This window comes from Melitaea cinxia, chromosome 15, assembly GCF_905220565.1.
Source record: "Melitaea cinxia chromosome 15, ilMelCinx1.1, whole genome shotgun sequence".
NCBI classification, from domain to species: domain Eukaryota; kingdom Metazoa; phylum Arthropoda; class Insecta; order Lepidoptera; family Nymphalidae; genus Melitaea; species Melitaea cinxia.
The window spans coordinates 11156199-11182460 of NC_059408.1; the positions used below are offsets into that span (position 1 = coordinate 11156199).

The 26262-nt window shown below is 34.3% G+C and overlaps 3 protein-coding genes across 3 annotated transcripts in view; 2 read left to right on the forward strand and 1 right to left on the reverse strand.

Annotated features, from left to right (window-relative positions):
- The first annotated feature begins 730 nt into the window (after positions 1–730).
- On the forward strand, positions 731–2656 carry LOC123660696. The gene is made up of 2 exons (XM_045595745.1): positions 731–2101; positions 2354–2656. The coding sequence occupies exons 1-2, from the start codon at positions 873–875 to the stop codon at positions 2589–2591; spliced, it is 1467 nt and encodes a 488-aa protein (XP_045451701.1). The 5' UTR covers positions 731–872; the 3' UTR covers positions 2592–2656.
- Positions 2657–10819: 8163 nt separating this feature from the next.
- On the forward strand, positions 10820–12498 carry LOC123660735. The gene is made up of 3 exons (XM_045595784.1): positions 10820–10920; positions 10993–11136; positions 11364–12498. The coding sequence occupies exons 1-3, from the start codon at positions 10820–10822 to the stop codon at positions 11977–11979; spliced, it is 861 nt and encodes a 286-aa protein (XP_045451740.1). The 3' UTR covers positions 11980–12498.
- Positions 12499–12563: 65 nt separating this feature from the next.
- Positions 12564–26262, reverse strand: part of LOC123660734 (probable ribonuclease ZC3H12B) — a 39186-nt gene continuing 25487 nt past the window's right edge. Inside the window, exons 2-4 of the mRNA XM_045595783.1 lie at positions 21380–21550; positions 15689–15921; positions 12564–15213 (exon numbers count right to left, since the gene is read on the reverse strand). Coding sequence (XP_045451739.1) covers positions 14118–15213; positions 15689–15921; positions 21380–21550 — 1500 coding nt within the window. The 3' untranslated portion in view covers positions 12564–14117. The remainder of the gene's footprint in view (positions 15214–15688; positions 15922–21379; positions 21551–26262) is intronic.

A 26262-nucleotide genomic window follows, 5' to 3' on the forward strand; every position in this document is an offset into this window, starting at 1 on the left:
GGTACTTTGTTCAATTAGGTCTTTAAAAAGACATTTGAATCATTCTTTGAAATAATAATAAAATGCTTTGTACATTGATAAATGTATAATACAATAATAAAACATGCTGTTGTGTTGGTTTTTGTACTTGTACATTTATTTAATTTTACAACATTTATATGGAGGGGCTTAAGAAGTATTTATGACATTTCTTAAAAATTATAATTTTCAATCAATCTATTCCCAAAAAAAACATATATGTACTAATCATAAAATTGTACCATACATTAAATAATATGCAAAATTCAGTGCAAATATCAAATATTCTGAATACTATAAAAAAAAAACAAACATCTGCAAGTGTTAAAAGTCGAATTCCGTAAATTATTTTCGTTATTACACATTTGTGTCAGGAACCAGGAAGGTTTATTAGTTAATGTAGTTTTAGTATAAGTTGTAAATTTATTTAACTTAAGTGTATGAAATAAAATAAATAATATAAGTTCTGGTTTCTTTTTTATTTTTGATTATCACTACATTAGTTAAATATTTATGGCAAAAAATATGTACGCCAAGTTCAACGATTGAGTCGTATTATTGTGTCTTAATATAACTAATTTAGATTGTCTATTATGTACGGTGAACGTTATAAACACGTTTTGAATATAAAAGTTCTATAAATAAAGATAGGGTTGTGTGAGTTTGAAATTATATAGAGTTGGCGCCGCGCCAAATGTGGGATGCGCGTGCGCTAAATAGCTTTACGAATTTTTCATTTCTTTCTGTTCTGAAAATCGAAAGTCGCAGTACTACAGTGTAATGCTTACGATATAGTGAGATAGTGAGATTTAAGTGAAAGTGATTATTAGTTAAATAAATATAGTGCTGCGAAAATGTCGCCGAAATGTCCCGTTGTTCCTTTACAAGAAATGACTTTATCATTAGTAGCTAGACAATTAATACATACGTTAGCGCAAGTTGCCGCCGACGAAGATGTTGCTCTACCGTTCGCGATGGTATCGTCGTACTACGAAAGTATGGGAGCTACAAGTGATATCTTTCAAGATCTTCTCAATCTAATTTTAAGCTCAGAATACTTAGATCCCTCTATCAGATATTATACAATGAGACTGCTTCTAAAAGAAAATGTGAAAAGTTTAGCGACGGGCATGTTTCCCTGCTCCTATTACAGAAAAGTCCTTGAGTTGATTGCAGAACAAGGCCGACACCTTACATCGCTCAATTTGAAAGGTGTGTGGGTTAAAGATGAACAGCTGTCACTTTTTTACGAGATAATTAGAAATTTAGTACACTTGACTTCTTTGAATATACCTTATATAGCTAATGATGAAGTTCTGAAATTCATTGGTGAAAACAATAAAGTTTTAAAGTTACTGGACATATCTGGTGAAACTGATATAACAGAAATAGGTATTGATGCCATGCTCACTGGTAACCCACAGCTCACTCAAAATTTATCTGTTGTAAATATAGGGATGTACGGAGAGGAAAACATTGACCACACAGACGTAGCCCTTTTGATACGACGATTACCAAATCTTACGAATCTCGGATGTTATTCGTTTGTTGGAAAGGCATTGTACTACCTCTATAATAATGATTGCCCATCGGGATTTAAAAGTAAGTTGCAATACGTTCACGACTCTCAAACCAATACGAGAACGATGAGAGCTATTGTTGCGTTATGTCCAAATATAGAAACCATTTATTTAGAAGAACCCGACCAAGGAGTGTTGCCGATGATTAAGGATTTAAGTTTATTGAATAAGATAAAATTAAATAAATTTCAGTGTCATGAACTACATCAATTGCTTGACAAAATAGGATATAAAATTGTAACGCTTCTGCTTTCCGGTTCATTAGGGTCGTTTAATTTTACGAGAATAGCGGAAACTTGTCAGAATTTAGAAAGTTTGGAATTCTATTCGATACAGACGGCGACTCATGAAGAAGAAATACCCTTTAATAAGCTTGAACATATCGAGATCATACAGGGCAATCTATCTACGCCCTGTTTGAAGTACCTAATGACTAGTAGTCCTAAACTTAAAAAGTTAATAATTGGGGATGAAATAAAATTAGACGATCAGGATATGGCGCGGTAAGTTTCATGCGTCTTATTTGTTTTATTTCTAATGTTTTATTATTAATTATAAAATAAAAGTCAGAATCGATTAGTAAAGAACAGTATAAAGCAAATGATTTAGGTATATAGGTATAAAACTTTACTGAACATTAATTTTATATATAGTTTTACCACATTAATCTTATTTTTGCGAGAAAATCTAGGGACAAATAAAGTTTAAAAATTGGTCAAAATTAATTTTAAACAAGTCGTTATTATCATTTTCAGTATGTTCCGGCGTTATAAGTTCGATAATTTAGAAGCAATTTGGTTTCCAAACGCACCTCGTCTGACGCAAGACACAGTGGAGCTATTGATGGAAACCTGCCCGAACCTTCGAAGTCTCGGTCAGCTCAGCGGCTGGAGATACACACCAGATGATATGATGTTAATGAGAGCGATTATTGTCAGTACTAACACCGATTTGGTTCTATTACCACTTGGTATCTTTCAACAAGGAAATTGATTATTTTTATGTTTATTTCAATAACTATTTTACACTTTGTAATATAATAAAACTATTGTTAAGTTTTTTATTTTTTTATTAAATCACTATCTATTGTCCGCGACTTCGTTCACGTGGAAATTTAAATGTAATGCTTTCCGATTCATATCCGAAAAAAATCCTTCTCAAAGCACATAGAATAACAATGAAAATAATTAATTTTCTCAGTTTTTCCCAATGAACGCACACTAAACCATGGCATTTCATTGTTATATTCTTTTCGTAAGATGTCACGATATAAGAAATAAAGAATGAAATATATTATGGTAAATACAGATATACCTATTCATTTAAAAATGTCAATGCAAGCTTTTATAGATGTTTCATTGATATGAAAAGAATAAATACATCACATAACCTATATTCCCGCGCTACTAAAGAATGGTTTAAATATATCGCTTGTGTCTTGATATTACAAATTGTATATTTTCTGCTTATTTTAGAGATTCTGTGTCAATGTTCATTACTTCTCACTCGGATTGCAAGTGCGCCTGCGCTTGGTAAACCAAGTAAAATAAAACCTGGTCGAAAAAACAATGAACTGGTTCTCTGTTAATAGCTTGCTCACTATTTGAATAGCCAGCCTACTACAAATCTGAATTTGATAACTATATCTATTATACCTCACCTCAGCCTATCGCAGTCTAGTCTACTAAGTATAGGTCTTCCTAAGCCAAAAACATGCCAGGTTTTCCACAAGCCTTTTTTTGACGTGGGGAAAATCCACATGGATACCCCTTAAGCGCGGGGGCATCGGCGACGTTATGTCAGACTTTTACTGACCAAAAACCACCACTAGTGAGTAGTCATCCGCCTGGGTGGGGCGAGATGGGGTTGCGCTAGCATTCGACGAAACCTTCGGGCCCGGCACAAAGGTGGGGTGGCCTCGCTCACAACAAGGCCACCCCTCAGACGTGGGGTTGTGTCGTCCAGCTGGCCGACAGTCGGAAGACTGTGGAAGACGGACCCCCACTATTAAGGGAGTGAGAAGGCGGACAAACCGTCTCCTTACCCCCGTACGTCTGCGCTGGAGTGGGTCAGCAGAGGCGTCTTCTTCCCTGGCCCGCTCCGCGGTCTCTTTCTGCGTCAATACCTCTTCGCAGAAGGAGTCAGCCTTCGACTACGATCTCTCACTGTCGAGCATAGGCCTTTAAGACAAAGGTTTTACACAATCCTCATCCAGCCTTCACCAGCTATTTTATGTAAATCGCCGATTCAGCGGGATGGAGCGCGATACTCATTGCGTTTGCCAACACGCGATCTCCACTCCAGGACACGTCTGCTCCAACGGCCATCGGTCCTGAGACACAGATGATTAGACCCCTGCTAATTTAACTTGCTAATTCTGTAGGTTAAGTCGTTTAATTTCTTTATCTCGCGGATAGTCTCATTTTTGATCTTATCTTTGAGAGATACCTCAAGCACTAATGAACTTGTCCCTTCGTCAATGTACACGTGTCGACACCGTATGTCAACAAAGGCAGAATAACGCTGCTCGCATATAAGTAAATAGTTCTGCTACATGTAAATAGCTCTATTAGATAACTGGTTGAAAATAAGCTTATATAATGTAGAATACAATATATATATGTATATGTATATATATATATATATATATATATATATATATATATATATATAATATATTATATTTAAGGTTTTTAGTTTTAGTTTCATTGTTATAACTCTGATATTAAACGTATGTAGAATTATATTTGTTTGTCAATTAAAAAAAAATTGCGTTTGCCCGCAAACGAAAAAAACCGACTTCAATTACATCGACAAGTAATACAACGTAAGTAGGCGAAAAAAAATTAACAAACGCACTAGTCGTCACTACAATTTTCGACAGTTTCCCTCAATTTCTTTAGAATCCCATCATCAGATCCTTCGTCCGTTTCCTTATCATAGTATCACCCTTGGTTATCTCCTTTCTAACGAAAAAAGAATTATCCAAATCGGTTCATAAACAACGAAGTTATTTCCGAACATACATAAAAAAAATATATTTATACGGTCGAATTGAGTAACCTCCTCCTCCTTTTTCGAAGTCAGTTAAAAATATTAGAAGCATAAATTTAAATGATAACAGTTTTTTTTTTGTGTAACTACCCTGCAAAACAGACAACAAAGATAGTGGCTGACTAATCGTAAATGAATAGGTATTAACCATTCGGAAGGTGGCATCACCATCTTTCTACTGTTCGGGTACTAAGCGAATAAACAATAAGAGTAATATCGACATAAAATCCAATATTTTAATAATTGTTCAGAATTACAAATTTAAATGGTAGGTAACAATAAGTATAGGATTTTACAGAATATATGATTATAATTTATTTTTTGAAAAACTTGTAACAAATTTTAATAAAATTTATAAAAAAAAATCTAGTTCTTTTTAAATAAAACTTTTTTATGATAACATTTTTTTATATATCCCAAAATTTTAAGCTTCAATGCTACCGTATAATGTTGTTTTAAAATTTATCCCCAATAGGGAAAGGCAAAGGACTATAATCCATACAGCCTAGTCTGAATTTGTAAGTTTCGTTCTGATATATCAAAAGGCCGGAGCCAAGTCTGAAGTAACTTTATTGTTCTTCTGATTCGATGACTGGTAGAGTAAGGCCGAAACCAAGTCTGAAATTTCATATTTTCGTCTACTCTTCTTTGTCTATAAGTGATAGGCGAGGTCGAAACCAAGTCTGTAATAGGCCGAAGCCTGAAATATCAAAATAAAATTTCACATCCGATGAATGAAGGTCCTGATCCTGTTTCAAATATCATTGATAGTATTGCAAATAAATTCAAATATATTAGTATAGTTATCCAAATTAGTCAATAAATCTTGTGTATTGCGCGGGACATTTTTTGGTCCAGAAGTTGATAACAAGTTGGCTATAAATAAGAGGCGTTCCAGATTAAAAGCGGAGCATTCAAAAAATATGTGATCTAAAGACTGTGTAGAGTTGTTGGTGCAATGTGGGCAAACGGGCGATGAGATGATACGCATACGATTCAAATGTGCATTAAATCTGCAATGTCCAAATCTCAAGCGGCATAGTATTGTATAATATTTTCTGCTTCTATGTTGATGCGATTTAGTAAACCAAGGACTTTTTCCAATATCTTGATTTATCTGAGCATACCAAGATCCTTTTCTTAACAAGGTTTGTCGCCAAAGATCACGCCAATCAGATAGGATTTTTGATTTAATAGCAACTAATAGATCAGTGTATGGTACGGCAACATTCTCATCAACAGGGCTGCCGCTGTCACTGTCAACAATTGAACGTGCCAGAAAGTCCACATGTTCATTTCCCCTTACTCCTATATGTGAAGGTGTCCACAATAATTTGATGTTGTAGTTTCTTCTGGATAGTTGATAAAGGAGATGTCTTATTTCTAAAATGATGAAGTTTGTATTAGCACTGAATTGATAATTATCTAAAGCCTTTAGAACGCTCATACTGTCAGTAATGATCAGCCAATATTGATTAGTTTGTTTTTTAATGAATTCTAGGGCAGCAGTAATTGCTAGAGCTTCAGCTGTAAATATTGATATCTCCTTTTTCAATCTGACGCCTTGGCCAAACTTCAGATGAGGTACATAATAGGCCATGGAAACATTTATATCATTTTTTGATCCATCTGTGTAAACTTGTTTGAACTTATCAGAGTATTGTGCTATGAGGTTGTAAACTTCCTGGCGCTCTTTTAGCTTATGGTCAATAATAATATCGATTTGATTAATAAGACAGTCAAACTCCTTTTCGTAACACATCCAATTGCTAGAACTGTGTATTTTGTGTTGGTTATTTAGATTTAACATGAATGAATATTCGAAGAGAATAAATGGGTTATTAGAAGTTAATGGAGCATTTACAGGATATTTACTATGTAAGTAATTAAGCTTTTTAATTAGAGGATGATTACTAATGGAAAACAGTTTTAGCAAAAAACAGTATTTCAAATATTTAAATCTAAGGTGTAAAGGGGAAATGTTGCACTCGACCTGTAACGAATTAATTGGGGTTGTTTTCATGGCGCCAGTGATAAGTCTCAGGCTGTGATTTTGAATAATATTTAATTTGTTAACCAACTTGTCATTAGCAGAAAAACATAGAAATCCATATTCAAAATGACTGCGTACAAGAGATTTATATAGGGTAAGAAGGATTTTTGGATCAGAACCCCAATATGTTTTTGCAAGAGACTTTAAAATATTAAGAGCCTTAAGAGCTCTATCAACTATGTGGTCTACATATTTGTTCCATGATAAGTTATTCATGAATATAACACCTAAAAATTTAACTTCATTTGTGATAAGAAGAGATATATTATTATAGTTTATTTTAATTCTTTCAGACCCTACTTTATTAAAAACTATGACTTTAGACTTTTCAAAGCTAATGTCCAATGCAAGATAATTAAAATAAGAATTTAATTTAACTAAAGCTTCGTTTAACTTAAGATTTAGGGTAGTTATATTATTACTAGAACAATAGACTACCAAATCATCAGCAAACTGTAAATTGTATATATGAGAGCCTAGAATTAAGTTTAATCTATGTATATAAAGTGTGAAAATCAATGGACTCAAAATGCTACCTTGACATGTACCTTTATGAGAAAGCCTTGGACCAATAAGTCTATTATTATACTTAACAAATACCTTCCTACTGTGCAAAAAATTAAAAATCCATTGTATAACTTTTACAGGTAAACCAATCGCAGCTAATTCCGTGGATAGAATATGATGGTTAACATTATTAAAGGCTCCAACTACATCGAAGAAAACTCCAGCGAGAGCTTGCTTTGATTGTATAGCATTATAAATATCAAGATGTAAGTGAGCAATGCTCTCCCTTGAAGACCTGCCTCTTCTAAAACCAAACTGATTAGAAGGTAAAATATGATTAGACTCTATGAAATGTTCCAATCTTTGTTTTAAAAGTTGTTCAAATATTTTTCCCATGCAAGAAGTCAATGCTATAGGTCTATATGAATCAAAGTTAAACTTGTCCTTGTTGGGTTTTAAGATAGGTACTAAACAATCAACCTTCCAATCCATAGGAATAAGATTATGCTCCCAAAGAAGATTCAGGATATTTAATAAAATTAGTTTAGATTGAGAAGACAGGTGTTTAAGCATTTTATATGAAATGTAGTCAAGGCCAGGTGTAGAGTCTTTTCTGGATGAAATAGCAGAATTTAATTCGACAATGGTAAAAGATTTTATAATAAAATTTTGATTAGGAAGAATATGGCAGAAAGAATTAAGATTAAAGGCTGGCTCTACAGTATCTGGAGTATATTTTTTGAGAAAATCAAAGATCCAAGAATAGTCAGAGTTGTTATGGGAAGGTGGAAAATAGCTTTTGTTAAATTTTCGCATATACGTCCAAATGACTGATATAGGAGTCGATCTGTTAAATTGTTCACAAAGTTTTATCCAACTGTTTCTTCTCTCATTTCTGATAATATATTTTTTGGTGGCTTGTAGTCTTTTAAAATTAATGTAATTAGCCTCAGTGGGATCAGATTTAAAAGTCAAATAAGCGTTTTTGCTATTTAATACGGCTTTGGTGCAATTGAAATTCCACCAAGGAAGAAGTTTTTTTTTTTTATTTAAGTTAGAAGGAGAGCATGAAGATAAAGCTGTATTAACCAAAGAGTGCTTAGAAATAGAAGATGATTTCCACAGTGCTGAGTGTAAAATATCTGTAAATTTTGTGTAGTTATGAAGGGGGTCTTGTGTATCAAGAGAAAATTCAGTGAGCAATAGTTGGACATTTAAATTATAAATGTTCCAATCAACGTTGTTCAGGTTAGGGAAGCAGGGTAGTGAGCTACTATTGGGAATAGGAGTGGCATTGTAATGATTGTTATTAAGTAAAATTTTTGTGATTACAGGAAAGTGGTAGCTGCCTAAGGGATCGTCATGTACTGACCAGTCACACTCTAGAGCCAATGAAGGTGATACTATGGTTAAGTCAAGAGCATTCTGTCTCCATATGTGCGAACCAACAGTGGTCATACTTCCGTCATTAAGTATAACCAAATTATTGTTATTGATAGACTCTAAAATGTCTTTGCCTCGACAATTAGAAGTAGAACAGCCCCAGGCTGAGTTTAGGCCATTAAAATCTCCTGCTAGGAAGATTGGTTCTGGTAAACTTTTAATTAACCTGTCTAGTTTAGATTTAGAAAAAGCAGGATTGCAATTAGTTGGACTGTAAAAGCTTATGATAGTAAGTTCTTTGTTGCTAGAGTATTTTATACGAACAACAACATTTTGAATGGAGTCATCATAAAAAGTATCAATTTTAGAATAAGAAATAGAGCTATGTATTAATATGGCTACGCCATTGTGGGTGTTTCCTGAATCAAGACGAATTACATTGTAATGACGTATCTTAAATTTTTGACAAGGCTTTAACCAAGTCTCACAAATTAACGCAATGTGAATATTTTTGTCCAAAAGGAAATAATTAAAAATATGTTGATTGTGTAGAATACTCTGAGCATTCCATTGCACAATATTTAAAGTATCCATAAAGTACAAATTATTTATTAGTAACCTTTTTTAATGTATCTTGCAGGACATTTTTAATATTTTGGGAAGAGATAGGTATTTCATTATTTTTGTTTAGTGTTATAAGTTTTACTAAAGCTTCTGTAATAGATTTGAGTATTATTTCGGAATTTAAAAGAGATAAGAACTGATCAGTTTTGTTTAATGATGGAAAGTGAGAGCTGTTTAAAACATCAACAAAGCTTTTTTTCTGAAATTTATCTCTGTTAAGCTGGATTTTTTCTTTTTTAACAGGGCATGCAGGGGATATGGCAATGTGATTGCCAGAGCAGTGACAACAACTGGCTGCGGTATAAGGAGTCTGACAATCTTTAAAATTGTGACCTTCGCCACAAATGCTGCATCTTTGTGAATTTTTACAGAATTTTGCAATATGACCATACCTTAAACACTTTAGACACTGCTTTACTGGCGGGATGTACTGCCGTACTTCGAACCGCCAGCTGTTGAGGTCCACACTATCTGGTAAATTGGGACAGGAAAAGGTTATAGAAATTGTTTTTGTGGGGATTAATTTTATTTCTCCATTTTCTCTTACACGTCGCATAAATCTACGTATAGATATAATATTTTTCGTGCTAGTTAGAGCTGAATATATTTCTTTATTGGATAATTCTATAGGCACATGAGAAATTACCCCAGTGACCTCTGTAGCGGCAGCCGGAAGGGAAGCTTTAAGTTTGTACCCATCAAGATATTTTTTGTTGCCTAAGACCGCGTTAGCAAAAGCAGGTCTATCAAAGATAACTCCAACTTTACTTTTATTAATGCGTTTTAGTTGTTTCACGCCTTTATTATATTTTTTTATGCTATTAGCGAGTGTCATCATGTCTCTTGTTCCAATTGGCTTGTCAGCCTCTGTACTCTCCAGGAATACAATATAGTCAAAATTACCCCCGTTCTCAGGGTAGTGCCGCACGTAATCGGCTACCCGAAACGGGGCATACCTTTCGGCGTCTGTTAGCTCAACAGATTTTATGGACTCGGAGTCGGAGCTCAACGAGTCGTCCTCAGCGTTACCTTCCTCCTTCTTTTTCCTTTTCTTACTTCTCCCCATCTCTTGATTAATTTATAAGTATTTATTTATAAAAAACTCCAGTGAATGAATTATAAAATTAATAAAATATTTTTGAAAAAAAAAGACCGCCTTTTCACTTCAAAGTTCCCGCGCTTTCTCGCTACCGTATAAATTGTTGTAATTACCTCACAGAGTAAAATAGTATGTAAAAAAGTTTTACTGTCAATGTCATAGGTTCCTGTTCATATCATAGTACTCTGTGGTCATAGGTGACATTTAAAATAGTGTTTTGATAATATCCCGTGTTGTTTATATTTTTTGCATAAATATTGTTGGTTTTATTCTGCCTTTAAGAAACAAGTGAACACAATTGTTGTTTTTAAGCTTCATCGTAGGCTTTAAATAGCGTACATCTTTTTCTTTCTCTTTTTTTTATTGTTCCTATGTTTAAGTTTTGTAAATGTGCGTAAAATAACTAACCTTCAATATCGAATGTTATTTTAAAAAAAAAAAAAAACAATAATTAAACTATTATAAACCCTATATAATAACAAATTCTACAACTTAAATAAAATGGAAGCCACGAAATTAAAAAAGAAAAAAAATACGATAAATAAAGGGAAGCTTAAAAAAACTATAAAAAATGTTATATGTCGACCTGACCCTGTTTCGTGGTATGAATTATTTTATATTCATGATATAAAATTGGAGTATTCATTTGTTTAATATAAATATTTGTTACACAGGTCAACAGTTACAGAAACTGAAGAAAATTTATTGATTTCTGCCCTAATCAAACATCGTATCAATATTCCCGATTTAAAAAAGCCTCATTGGAATGAATTGAAATTAATACCAAAACATGAACGTCCAAAACCACAGCCAATTGAGTAAGTATTAAAGATTCTATACATATCTTCTTAATGCATATGTATTGTTTACTACATTAAAAGATTTGTACAGTGATTTGTATACAATTCTAGTTTGCAATGTTAGACAATACCTCTAAGTTCAAGTCTTTTGGCCAAACTTTAGTAGTTAGAAATTGTCATGAGCAGGCTACAAGAAACATAAAAAATATACAGATACATAAGAATAAACAGCCATTTTATTTCAGAAAAGTTGATGGGCTTTTATTTGGAATGGCTGTTTGTAGAAGTGCTATAATAAACAATGATTGTTCAGCGGTAATAATAGAGGCATTAATTGAACCAAAAATTATTGTACAATCAATTACTGAAGCATGCATATCTTCCAATATACCAGTAATTTGTTTAAACAATTTAAAAATATTAACCAAAAACAATTTTGGAATACAAACAAGTTGTTTAGCTGTAAAAAAAGGATGTTTATCAGAAATCAGTAAAATTGTGAAAGAAATATATGAAAAGCACAAACCACAATTAAAGGAATCGCCTAATAATATCTCTGACAGTGTTAATTTAGAAAACAAACAATTAGAAAAAGAAGATTCACAAAAAATAACGAATGTCAGTAATGAACCGTCCAGGAATCCCTATCTATTTAGAACTAGTAAAAAAACTAGAGTATTTGTGCCATCTAATAAACCAGAAAGTGAAAAAATTAATAAATTTGGTGGACAAAATTTTATCAAGTTACCTACTGAGCAAAATGAAAGTAAAGTAGATAGTAAGAAATATATGAGAATGATATTAAAGAAAATATCAAATAATCCAAATAGAAAAAGAAAAGCTAATGAAATTATAGAATAGATTTATGTATTTTAAATAATTTTTTTATAAACTGTATATTTTAGTTTTCTTTTCTGTGCGAAATTTAATTAAAGTATATTGATAACTATACTAATTTGTCTACAATACATATACAGTGTTAAATTCCTAACTGCATTCCTTCAAATGGGAGACCTGTATGTGTATAATAGACTAAGTGTGTTGTAAAAAAATATTCCTAGACCATTTATAAATTTGAATGAAATTGTTGTATGCGACAGTTAGTATTAATATTTTACTTTATCAACATTATTTAGGGCTAAGAAAAACAGCATTGGACGATTATGCAGAGATACGTAGCCAGAGCTTGAACATATTAAGAAAAATTTAATTTTAAAAGAGCTAGGAATTTTTTTTCATAGGAATGTGATTTATACTCCCATTTTAAGGAACGCAGTTAGAAGTCGAACACCTATATATTATGTAATTTATTTGTTTTTATTTTTTGACTTTATTGACCATAAATTTGTATTGTGCATAAAGTAATAGTTGTTCTGGCAATCTTATTATTATTACAATCACAGTAGATAACAAAGTTTAACAGTTTAAGAAAAATAAATAAACCATTGTCTAATCAGATACTTTATTCTTAAATATATTGCATTATAGACAAAAAATTTAACATGCCGTAAATGGAAGGTTTTAGCAGTACTGGATAATAATTGTCAGTTGTTTGTTAGTATTGTTTATTTGCTAACCTAATTTAACCATAATATCAATTACAAGTATGAATAATCAAACTTTGTCAGATAGATAATACTTTATATATTAACTGGCAAAATTTGATTATAAAATAATAACTAACAATAAGATACATTGCTATACTTCATATAAATGTAAAAATCATGTTATATGAAGTATAACAGGCAAGTAGATAAAATTTATCTTACATTTGATGCATTGCATTTAAGGTTTTTTAACAGTTCAATTTAATAAAAATCAAACAACATATAGTGTAAATATGACTATAATAATATATAATAATACATATTGTTTCACGTTTGGCCTTATAAGCACCTTCAATGTACTAACAATGAAGCTCACACCAAATGAAATCAACATCTCATTCTGTTAGTACGATAGACTTCATTTCAAAATGGTCGCCAATAACAGAGATATGGAAAAAAATTCGTTGTTCCATCTTCTGTATTCAATTTAAAATATAACAATATCGTTTACTTAAACTCTAAATAAAAAAGCTATATCATTAATAAACTATCAGATATTTAACTTCTTACTTGGTACACAGTACCAAATACATTTTTACCATCACAAAATAAACGTTATTGCAATACACAAAAGCAACTACCTATATTTTTACACTATAATATTTTTATTATTATTAGTGCCATATCGCATTCGGTCTATTATAAGGACCGAATGCTTTTTCATTGCTTAGCTCTAATTTAGAACATAAAATTTTTGTATTTTAGATTTAGATCATCAGTTTACGATTTTTTTTTTACATGTTAACGAAAGTTTGACTTCTTAAATATATAATTAAAGAAATAAATTGAATAGTTAATAGTCAGTTAAATGTTACGAATGGTATAACTTCAGTACATAGTTTAAAACGTTCATTTGTACATGCTTAAATCTAACTTAAACAATAATTAAATAGGGACTTGCGCTTCGCAGAAGCGTTTGTCCAAGCAAACGAGAATGTACAAAGTTAAATGCCTTAATATGTTATTTTTCCTTTAATAAAACAAAGCATAGCTTATAGTGTAACTTGCGCATTTTCTCCTTACGTCGTAAGTTTTAACTTATTGTAAAATATGCATATAAAATGTCGTCGTCCGTAGGGTAAAACTTCATATTTGGAAGTCTAAAGGGTTTATTTTTATTAAACTTACACTTTTACTAGTCTTGAATTATAGGATTGCTATTTTTATCTCTTTTTAATGTCAGTTAATTTCATAACAATTATACTTGAAATAAAAAGCTGGCAATAATAACGATTACTATCACCGTTTGCCCGCTTTTCTTTAAGGATTTATAAACTCAATTTCAAAAAAAAAATCGAGAATAAGTCCTGGTCCTTCTTTTAAAGGTTAGAAATTCATTTATTTACAAGCAACATCGCTCAAACTTGAGCTTGAAATGTCGTGTAAAGAGTGTCAATGCGTCGGACGAGGTAACGTAGCCTCGCTGGGTCTGTATCGGTCTAAAATAATTGCACACATTTTTTGCGGGTCGGTTTCTTCTGGATAGGTCGACATTGCTTCCGCAACTTGTGCTTCGGGGAATATCCCCGCTAAATGGAAGTGCATTCGTCGCCTTGCCTCCCAATGCTGTAGGGCGCCTTCTGAAGCACAAGGGGATAAAGATACACCTGTCAATGGCGGACCTAATGCTGCGGCCGCACCTACCGGAGCTGAAGACACACGTGTGGCCGCTGCATGTAGTCTAGGATCACACACTGGGTTTAAAGTTAGCTGTCGTGCGAGTTTTCGATGAGGATTCAGGTCTGGAGGTTGTGAGGGGCCCGGTACTTGCGCTCTATCGAAGTGCGACACTAACGACGCATCGGCAAGTCTCGGTGTTGCGGAATGAGCTCGAGCTAAGGGCCTCTTACTATCTGAGGGACGACCACTGGGTGGAAGACTTAACGTGTGCAAATCACGCGCTTTACGAGCGGCGCGCTCGGATAATTTTTCGGCTACAGATTTGTGAGGTCTTCCTGCACGTTCCGGGTGATGGAATTTACATTTATTTCCGTAGGTGCACTTTCGTCCGTAGGGACACGCGGGAGGCGGGTCAGTTCGGGATGGTGGAGCCCTTAGGAAAGCGTCCAGCGTCGGACCAGATCGGCCTAGAGGATCGTCGGGAGGCATAAATCTATCATTGACAAAGGAGAACATTAAAAGCCTCTCTTCGACCACTTTTCGGAATTCGGGACTTTCGGCCGCGAGGTCCCTATAGTTATCGTTTGAGACAACGATTCCGTCCGTTTCAGCCGCAAGTTTTAGGATGTATCTGTCGTCATAGCAGATTAGGCGTTTACCGCCGAGGAGACGGCTGGGCGTGTAGACGAGGACACGGTTACGTTCGAGCCGGTCGAGAGCGTCACGGTCCGCCACGGGGTTGTCAGGCCGCGACGCTTCCTTCCGCCACTTCGGCACAAACACTGTGATGTCTTTGTGACCTCGAGCCCGAAACCAGTCGACGCATATCTCGATACCTCGACACGAGAACACCTCCTTGTTGCCATGGCTGTAATGAGAAAGAGTTATTGTAGCATAGATAAGTCAAGTTAAACTATATCTGTACATCTATTTTGACTAGGCCGTTGGCGCAATTTGTAGTGACGCTGTTTTTGCTCCAGAGGTTATGGGGTCGATTCCCGACCCGAGTCTGGAATATTTGTATTTATATATGTATTATTTCTATGTATATTTATCAAACAAATATTTATATAAAATAGTCGGCTGTTATCTATAATACAACTATTAAATTTCCTTACCTTAGGAACAGATTACCGTGTGTGTATGTTAAAAAATATTTATTTATTTATTTATTCTGGAGTAGCTTGTATTGTATGTATTATTCAAAAAGAAAAAGTACTAACCAATATTAATTGGCTATAATACAAGCAATAAGTTGCTTATCATAGGAAAAGACGACCGTGTGTGTATGTTATAGACATTTATATTGATATTTTTCATTGTTTATAAGTTAGTTATGTTACCTCATAGCAACGTTGCTTCCGTCGATTACAATGTGTCGTAAAGATGCGCGCTCGAGCGGCGGATCGGGCTCGACGGCGGGCGGTGGTGAAGGCGCGCGAGGCGGCCTCTTCGCAGCGAGTTTAATGAGTTCCGCCAGTAACTCATTACGCGGAGGATCCGGTCCCAGCCGTTGTAACGCCGTCCGCGCGAGGCGTTCGGAATAACCCAGCTTCACCGCAAATTCGATTTTAGCCTGAGAGAAATTACGACACAATGTTGTAATTAAAGAATTTAGTAATAGGAAGACATTTATTATTGACCGAAACGGCTCAGCCAAGAAGTAAGAAATGCATGCCCTTTTATCGGAATCATGAGAACCCAGTGGGAACCTAAGAGAACTTTGATACAAGACTTTTTAGGTATGCTCGATAGTGAAACAAAAATATATTGTTAGCAAATCATCACACTACAAAATATCGGAGAAATGTATAATAGCTAATGGTGAAAGGACAGCGCTTTAAATGAAACAACAAATTCCTTACGGAGGGCTTTGGACAACACTTGCACACAATGATAATAATCGGTAACAATATAGATACAGCATTATAGCTAGCTAAATAAATTAATAGTATTATATAAATAAGATATACCTATTGTATTAGAGCTAAAATATTTAACTCTTACTAATTATTTTTTTAAAAATATCCCATATGTGTAGTAGTGACATTGCTTAATCTACCCAAAATGTTCCAAGTCTATTCAAATAACTATAACATGAAAAGGCAATAAGTGGTTCTTTTTGTTTTATAATTTAGTATGTACCTACGAAATCATATAAAACTGGTCATTTAAATTAAGGATTTAATAATGTTTATGGACTAATATTTGTTTTATATTATAATCTATAATATATATAAAAGCGAAAGGTCACTCATTCATCACGAAATCTCCGAAACTATAACACCTACAAACTTGAAATTTGGCAGGTAGGCTCCTTATAAGACATAGGCATCCGCTAAGAACGGATTTTACGAAACTCGACCCCTAAGGGGGTGAAACGGGGGTTGGAATTTTGTATGAAAGTCCTATGTTTTTGAAGTAAAAGACTTAAAAATTAAAATGTAAGCTCTATAGATGGTGAAAAGGTGACCAAATAATGAATATTTAGAAATCAACCCCTTTTTGGGGTTAAAACGGGGGATCTTAGGTTGACTCACTGATCACGAAATCTCCGAAACTATAACACCTACAAACTTGAAATTTAGCAAGGAGGTTCCTTATACAGCGTAAAGTACCGCTAAAAATGAATTTTACGAAACTCGATCCCTCAGGGGGTAAAACGGGGGTTGGAAGTTTGTATGAAAGTCCTATGTTTTAGAAGTAAGAGACTTGAAATTTAAAATGTATGCTCTATAGATGATAAAAAGGTGTCCAAATAATCTATCTTTAGAGACCAACTCCCTTTTGGGGTTAAAACGGGGGATGGTAGGTTGATTCACTCATCACGAAATCTCAGAAACTATAACACTTAAAAACTTGAAATTTGGCAAGTAGGCTCCTTATAGGTCGAAGACATTTGCTAAGAACGGATTTTACGAAACTCGACCCCTAAGGGGGTGAAATGGGGGTTGGAAGTTTGTATGAAAGTCCTACGTTTTTGAAGTAAGAGACTTGAAATTTAAAATGTATGCTCTATAGATAGTGAAAAGGTGTCCAAATAATGTATCTTAAGAAATCAACACCCTTTTGGGGTTAAAATGGAGGATGGTAGGTTGACTCACTCATTACGAAATCTCCGAAACTATAACAGATACAAACTTGAAATTTGACAGGTAGGTTTCTTATAGAACGTAAACATTTTCTAAGAACCGATTTTACGAAACTCGACCCCTAAGGGGGTGAAACGGGGGTTGGTAGTTTGAATGAAAGTCCTATGTTTTTGAAGTAAGAAACTTGAAATTTAAAATGTAAACTCTATAGATGGTGAAAAGGTGTCCAAATAATGTATTTTTAGAGATCAACTCCTTTTTGGGGTTAAACCGGGGGATGGTAGGTTGGCTCCCTCATAACGAAATCTCCAAAACTATAACAGATACAAACTTGAAATTTGGCAGGTAGTTTCCTTATGGGGTGTAGACATCTGCTAAGAACTGGTTTTATGAAATTCAACCCTTAAAGGGGTAAAACGGGGGTTGGAAGTTTGTATGAAAGTTCTATATTTTTGAAGTAAGAGACTTGAAATGTAAAATGTGTGCTCTATAGATGATGAAATGGTGTCCAAATAATGCATCGTAATCTATATACACTACCGTCCAAAAGTTTGGAAGCACACCTGATTTCAAACAAAACAAAAGATTGCCGACTCCCTGCGGTAAATAATAGCAATAAAATAAAGTTTTATGACCTTTTGTGATTTTTTAACACAAAACAAAAGGACTACTAGTGCATATTCCTTGAGTTTTAACAAATTCCTGGATTTTGACGAAACACGTGTTTTATTACTTCATCCGCCGGGGACTTTCTTTCATGCATTGATGCGGTTTTATTGAAAATATTTTGTAGTTTATATCTTTTTTGGACCTTATTTAGTCACACTTGAGCATTAGAACGCGAAGGTTGTGATATTAACATCGTCTGTATTCAAAAGATTTCGACTACTTCCTTGACCGTCTTTTTTTTTTATTGAAAATGGCAAAACGCAAGCAAATCACACTTGAACAGCGAAGCGCTATTTGTACTCTGCGTGAGGAAGGCTACAGTGAACGCCAAATCGCAAAAAAACTCGGAATTTCTTGTAAAGGTGTCCACTACACCCTCGCTAGAAAAAAAGAAACTGGCAAAAATGAAGATAGAAAAAGGTCTGGTAGGCCCAAATCCACTACAAGTCAAGAGGATAACTTCATCAGAGTTCTTTCTAAACGGAATCGTCGCTTAACTGCACCACAAATTACCGCATCTCTGAATGAAACGCGAGGAACACCCGTGTCAATAACAACAGTTAAAAGACGACTACTGTCTGCGGGGCTAAGAGGTTGTGTTGCAGTTAAAAAACCAAAACTAACAATTCGGCATAAGAAAAACAGACTAGAATGGGCAAAGGAACATAAAAACTGGACAATAAACCAATGGAAAAAAGTTCTTTGGAGTGACGAATCGAAGTTTCAGATTTTCGGGTCCAATAGACGTGTTTTTGTGCGCCGATCTAAAGGAGAGAGAGCTTCAGAAGCTTGTACAGTGCCTACTATCAAACATGGTGGTGGTAATGTCATGGTTTGGGGGTGTTTCGGCAACAATAAACCCGGAAGTCTTGTGAGGATAACCGAAAAACTAAACAAGGAACGCTATTTGAAAATTCTTAAGGATTTCGCCATACCCGGTGGACTGAATCTTATTGGTCCTGGGTTCGTTTTTCAGCAAGATAACGACCCGAAACATTCGTCCAAACTGTGCCAGAACTTTTTAAGGAAGAAAAAAGATGTGAAAATCATGCAGTGGCCGTCTCAATCACCTGACCTTTCTCCCATTGAACTTGTTTGGGATGAACTAGATAGAAGGGTGAAAAATCAATCTCCTACGAGCTCAGAACATTTGTGGCAACTATTACAGAGCGAATGGAAGAAGTTAGATGAACAGTATTTTATGAAATTAATTAGTAGGATGCCTAGAATATGCGAGAAGGTAATTAAAGAGAGGGGTGGACACTTCGATGAAGCTAAAATTTAATTTAATTTTTATATTACTTATTTAATTTCATTGTTGTAGAAGTGTGTTTTGTCTATTTTTTTAATTCTGTATCAATAAAAAAAATTTAAGATGGCTTACTTTTATTTTATTTGATTTTATCTTGTTGCTTCCAAACTTTTGGACGGTAGTGTATATAAAAGAGAAAGGTCACTGACTCACTCATCACGAGAACTCAAAAACCGCTGGAGGGTTCATCCATCCAGGATGGACAGAGATGAAATTTGGCAGGGAGGTAGATTATAGTTAGTAGACGTCCGCTAAGAACGAATTTTGCGATATTCCACCGCTAAGGGGCTTAATTGGGGTTGATAGTTTGTATGAAACATATAAGTTCGCCTGATAGGTTATTTATACTGCTGCCTGAAAATAAAACTAAGAATGTGGTGTATAGAGAGGTTTTATAAAAACAACTATTAAATTATACTAAATTGTGCCTTTTAAAAAGTTACTCAGTTTGATAAGCATTTCAAGTGACTGAAATAAAACAATAATTTGCGTTAAACATCTTAATGCATATCTTTATAACCATGCGGATGTAGTCGCGGGCAACAGTTAGTGTATTATAAAACAAAGTCTCCAAAAGTGTATGATGTGATAGATTCCCTCAAAATCTACTGAACGGATTTTCATGCGGTTTAAGAGGAAGGTTTACGTAACGGCTAAGCCGATTTGATGAGAGTTTCACTGGAAGTTTGCCGGGAAAACTTTGTGACACTCTGATTTCAACGCGGGCGAAGCCGCGGGCACAGCTAGTATATACATATAACTTGGCACACAAATCAATTTTTTTTTATGTAATTTTAATGTATGCATATGGGTACTACAAAGAAGAAGAGATATACTATTTAATTTTATAAATTAAAAATTAAAAGTACTTGAATTAAACGACAATACATTATTATAATATCTGGTTGTTAAGATCACAAAACATTCAACCTTCTTTTCGGATATTCATGTTAAGTCTTATAAAAATATCATAAATAAATACCTATATATATTGATAGCATTAAATCGAACGAAACGATTAATTTCCTACATTTAATGTGTCCACTAATCGTGCTAAGCGAGTTATAAAATTATCACTCAACGCTAAACATACGACAATTACCGTGGGGTTAATATTAAAGACTGGAAGAAGAAGACTGGTGGTGGAGAAGGACTGGTTTACTATCAGAATATCGATAAACATCAGTGTTGTTAATATAACTAAAGAATTTGTTTTGCTGAAAAGTAAAGGATATATTGTCTATACGTAATGTTTGAAATCAATTAAATTTCATTTCCAAAAAAAATTTACAATCGATTTCCTTTAAATCCGCCTCATTTACTCCTAATGTACACATAATGAATGACTAATTTGTACCTAGTGACTTTATTATAAAGTAGGTGGTACATACGTCATTTCATGTCTGTTTGATTGTTTTGTTTTTAGGTAAAAAACGATACTGTAGTTCATTTTACGTGGCGTGTTCAAGCCTACCCTATATTCGAGTACAAATAAACATGTTTTTCAACTTCTTATCACAAAGTTTCGCTTTTGTTTACTTAAGTTGAATTTTGCTTCTCGGTTTTAGTATTCAGTCAATATTGTAGAATACACTGTTGTTATTCTAACCGACTACAAAAAACTTTGGTGTCAATTACGTTATAAATATTTATTTATCTGTAAACTAAAATTATAAAACTATTATTAAAAAGCAATATATCTAGCAAAACACCATCCAAGAAGGGACAATACATACGGATATTTTCTTGTAAGCCATACAGTCAGATACAAACGCTAACTATTCACACGTTCTTCATTACCCTTAGCTAAGCAATAGATAAAGCGTTCGCTCAACAAACGCCAGTATGATAGGGTTCTGAGTACTTATAAAAAAAAGTAACGGAAGGGACGTCTAATGTATGGTGCGGAGTTTCTTGTTAAGGCCTACTTGAATAAAGACATTTGATTTTGATGTATATACCTGATTAGGTGGTGGCGGTGCAAGCGTGACGTACTCCGCGAACTCTTCCGCGAGAGTGTCGGAGGGTGTGCGTGAGGCTGTTCGGTGACCTCCATCGTCATCGCACTCGGAATCGTAGCTCGAGTCCTCTCCGCGTTCCCCTGCCCATCCCAGTGATGACTCCACATATTTCTGCAAGAAGGAAATATCAATATTAAAACAAAATCGCTTAACTCGAGATCGTGATCGATCGAGAGAGATTGTTCGAATGTTAAAATTATAAAATATCAATCTTCGATGCACTAAATGGAAGAAACCGCACGCGTTTATTAGTTTATAATTTATTATAAATTGCATTAGCAATTGCTTTTATACATTACCGCAAATCGTTTACACCTACTTAGAAGACCAAATTTCAACATAGACATAGTTGATAGGTACTAAACAAATTACGCATAAAAACGCATCAAAATTGCTTGAGTACACATATCATCACCAGTATCTAGTTATCACATTGATAAACTTACATTATTTCATACGTATGTATATAAAAACATTTCTTCGGCTAAATATGTAAATTGAAGTAAAACTTTTTTACGCACGCGTGACTTGGGGAGTAAGCTGGTGAATTCGCGACGAAAGCGTTATAAAAAGTGTGATCGGGTGAGACAAACGGAGCAAGAGAGAGAGAGGTGCGAGCATACATTTTCTTTCTCTCATAGCCAGTTACGTTTCGTAGATCTAAGACACAGCGCAAGCCTATTGTGCAGATGTTTTGCTTCAGTCGTGTGGTCTAAAGCGTTTTCTTTTTTTTTTACATAACAAACGACATGCTAATAGCTGGTACATGTCTTACTTTACTATGATATTGATCTGGAGCAGAGATATGCATAATCCACTACTGTTTACGCTAAACAGGTGAAACAACGAAAAACGTGTGGAATATTGCAGTCACTTGTGGGATGGCTCAGCTAAATATCAACTCGCCACACTGGGCTCAGTGGAACGCAGAGCCAAGCGGCTAATCGGCAACACCAGTTTGGAGAAGTCTCTTCACACTCTGGCTCACCGAAGAAAAGTTGCCAGTCTAACGATATTTTACAGATTCTACTTTGGGGAGTGTGCCCTGGAGCTGCACGAGCTCATACCCCCATCTCCTTTCTTCCATCTGACTCACAGACGTACCGCAGGCTTTCATCCTTACGCGATTGATATACTCTTCATACGTACAAAGCGCTTCAGATCATCTTTTTTAATGCGCCCGGCCAAGGAGTGGAATTCCCTGCGTCGTCTGTATTTCCGAGTTCATACAACCCGAATATGTTTAAAGGGCGAGTGAACAGACTTCTCCTTGGCGAGCTCGCTCCATCTTCGACTTCGTCTCTGCTCTAAAGCTAGACTGGGGTCAAGAGTAAGCCCATAATATAATAATAATAAAAAAAACAAACAGTATTTTTAACCAACTTCGTTTTTTTTTTTGAGTTACCTCTAATAATCCGCATTTTCTTGACTATTTTTTCGTCGACCGTCGTATTTATAACATTTTTCTGCGTGGACGTTGACTTTGTTAAACGAAGGCTGGTGCTTGTCATAAGGATTCTTTTAAATTTGATTAAAATCTGACGAGTACTCTTTGAGTTAGGTATTTACTTGCTCATCTACCTTCAGCTTCATTTACCTTCGTTGTATTACTGGTCAATGTAATTGAAGTCGGTGTGAGCAAACACAATTATAATTCCATTATACGCGATTGATTACAAAAAAAAATACATATAATAAAGATAATTACTATCAAACATTTTTGAAGTTATACTTCTCTTTTAAATAAAATAATAGTAAATTTTTACAATGCGCGCGCACACCGTCACGAAAAAAATCCGACACCCTGAAGTTAGCTGGTCAACAAAGAAGAAGTTAGCAACGTGAAGTTAGAGCTAGCCAATGAAGTGTGCTGTGTGGTAACGGCATTAAAGAATAAAGCCACCCCCTCTCTTCCCGTGGGAGTCGTAAGAGGCGACTAAGGGATAACACAGTTCCACTACCACCTTGGAACTTAAAAAAGCCGACCGATGGCGGGATAACCATCCAACTGCGGGCTTTGAAATACACAGGCCGAAGACGGGTAGCAGCGTCTTCGGTGCGACAAAGCCAGCCCTGCGGTCACCAACCCGCCTGCCCAGCGTGGTGATTATGGGCGAAACAACGAGTTCACGCCATTTTTGGCTCGAACTTGTAGAGGCCTATGTCCAGTAGTGGACTGCGATAGGCTGATGTGATGATGTGATAATGATGAATGAAGTATAACTTCTTACGTGCGTACATACGAGTAAGTACACACACACACACACTTATTTTTATTTATTTTTTTAAATTCTCACTGTTGATCTTAGTCAATTAGAAAAAGTAATCAAGATTAAGATTACATAATTGCATTTGCAGACAAACGAAAAAAAAACCGACTTCAATTACATCGACAAGTATACAACGTAGATCGACGAAAAAATAGTCAAGTAACTACGCGTTATCAAAGATTATTCAAAAAGTAGTAATCAGATCTCGATAAAATTTAAATGTGACCACATGATAAACATCAGCTTTTGATTAAATTAAAAATTATTAAGATCGGTACACCCAGTATAAAGTTATTGCGGATTTTCCAGAGTTTTCCTCGATTTCTCTAGGATCCAATCATCAGATCCTGGTTTCCTTATCATGGTACAAAACTAGGGATATCTCCTTTCCAACAAAAAAAGAATTATTAAAATCGGTACATCCAGTAAAAAGTTATGTGGTATAATAGAACGTAGGTCGACGAAAAAAGCGTCAAGTAAAAACGCATTATTGGATATAACTCGAAAAGTAGTTGTTAGATCTCAAATAAATTTAAATGGGACCAATTGACACACACCACCTTTCGATTAAAAAAAAATTGTCGAAATCGGTCCATGTAACATACATAAAAAAACAGTCGAATTGAGAACCTCCTCTTTTTTTGGAAGTCGGTTAAAAATAGTAACCATTACTCACATAATATGATTATTTTTTTACTCTGTACTTATGACTACAGATTACACATTGTAATCGTAATCTTAATCTTCACTCATTACCATGATTACATTTTGCTCAGGTGTGATCTGGTGGTGAAAATGTAATCATGGCAAATTCAAAAGTCGCCCAATTATATTTAAAATATAATTATAAAACCAGTCACGTGTAATATTTATCTATAAATACGAGACTAGTTTGATATATTATGTAGATATGTACTAGCTGACCCCGCAAAAGTTGTTTTGCCATATATGTTATTACCCTCCTTAATCCCGCTCCCTATTACTTAGGGGTATGATAAATAGATAATGGCCGATTCTCAGACCTACCCGATATGCACAAAAAAATTCATAAAAATCGTTCCAGCCGTTTCGGAGGAGTATTTTAAGTAATTTAGTAAAGTATTTTAGTAACATTGTGACACGAGAATTTTTGTTTATAAGATATAAAATTTACCGTCCACCTTAAAATCAATAAAATATTTAAAACCGAATTCCGAAGGGCACTTTTAATTATCGCTAGAGTGTGGGTTTTATATAAATCCATACAAAGGTACGCAATAATGCTTACTTAGGGTCTCATATAGCCTTTATAACGTATTATATACTTTATTGCACTTAAAAAAAGAATATACAGAAAATTACACGTATAGTTGATGACAAAGGTAGACTTATCCCTAGAAGAGATCTCTTCCAGTCATCCAATGGTCATTAGAGAGAGTGTCATATAGCGGGGGACACAGTGCAAGAAATAACAATGTAAAGTAAATAGTTGAATAACTGTAAAATATTACAAACTTACAAGTATAAATACATACACACATACATACATACAAATACATGTCATAATAGATAGGTAATTATATACTTACATATTCACTAAATAGATGATGATAAATTACTACCCAATATAAGCATGATATAATAACAACAGAATCAAACCTTCGTCTAATATTGTATATTTATTTCTATTCATTTCGTAATATTAAATTACATCGTAACATTTACAACTGCATCAGCTCCTGTACCTACGTTGTCTTAAGCAGCTAGTAATTAAACTACTACGGAAATAAGACACCCTTGGCCCTCCTAAAAATTAATAAAAATATTTCAAAACCTTATTCCAAAGTACCATATTTCCAGAAATAATATAATTGGTATGGCAATGTGATGTACGGGCTTTTACACAGAAGTAGACAAAACTTCGAGCTCGATAATCCTACCTACTATTTAAAAGTTTAACACTGCAAGACTTATTAATTTTTTGAGACAATTAATCTACATGAATAAAAATAAATGTTGCTAAGCGCATAACTCGAGAATGGCTCGACCATTTGGCTAATTAATTTTTTTTTGTATATTCCTTAAGGCCCACGGAAGGTTTTAATACTAAAACAAAAAGAATAAAATAAAAACAAGAACTGCGTGGACAAATTTAATTTTTACTATTAACTATTGACAGAACGAAGTCTGTTCGGGCAGCTAGTTTCTAAAATAATAAAGTTACCTCAAAGTGTTAAAGCAGCTGTTTCGTTTTATTTTACTTATTGTGTTACATTTATCAAATACTAAAATTATTCGCTACAAAAATTTAAGATCCGAAGACCGTTCATTACAGATTCTAATGGATTATACCTTAATCTTGTACATAATAAGCGGACACCTTTTAATTTTAAATTTGCGATCCCGGATCTGACATGAATATTTATTTTCGGCAAGATAGATCGATTAGATCAAAGAACATAATATTTGCAGTTAAGGTACAGCGTGTAACTGTTAATAATTCTTGTATTGTTTATTGAACTCAATACTTTATTTTGTAAAAAAATTAATTAACATTACGAAATCACTAAGCAC

What these genes read in the sequence shown, in the direction of transcription:
- LOC123660696 (XM_045595745.1), top strand. Translation starts at nt 873, where the DNA reads ATGTCGCCGAAATGTCCCGTTGTTCCTTTACAAGAAATGACTTTATCA. An exon ending in GACGATCAGGATATGGCGCG is followed by an intron (nt 2,102 to 2,353) that starts GTAAGTTTCATG and finishes TATCATTTTCAG; the next exon opens with TATGTTCCGGCGTTATAAGT.
- LOC123660735 (XM_045595784.1), top strand. Translation starts at nt 10,820, where the DNA reads ATGGAAGCCACGAAATTAAAAAAGAAAAAAAATACGATAAATAAAGGG. An exon ending in CGACCTGACCCTGTTTCGTG is followed by an intron (nt 10,921 to 10,992) that starts GTATGAATTATT and finishes TTTGTTACACAG; the next exon opens with GTCAACAGTTACAGAAACTG. An exon ending in CCAAAACCACAGCCAATTGA is followed by an intron (nt 11,137 to 11,363) that starts GTAAGTATTAAA and finishes ATTTTATTTCAG; the next exon opens with AAAAGTTGATGGGCTTTTAT.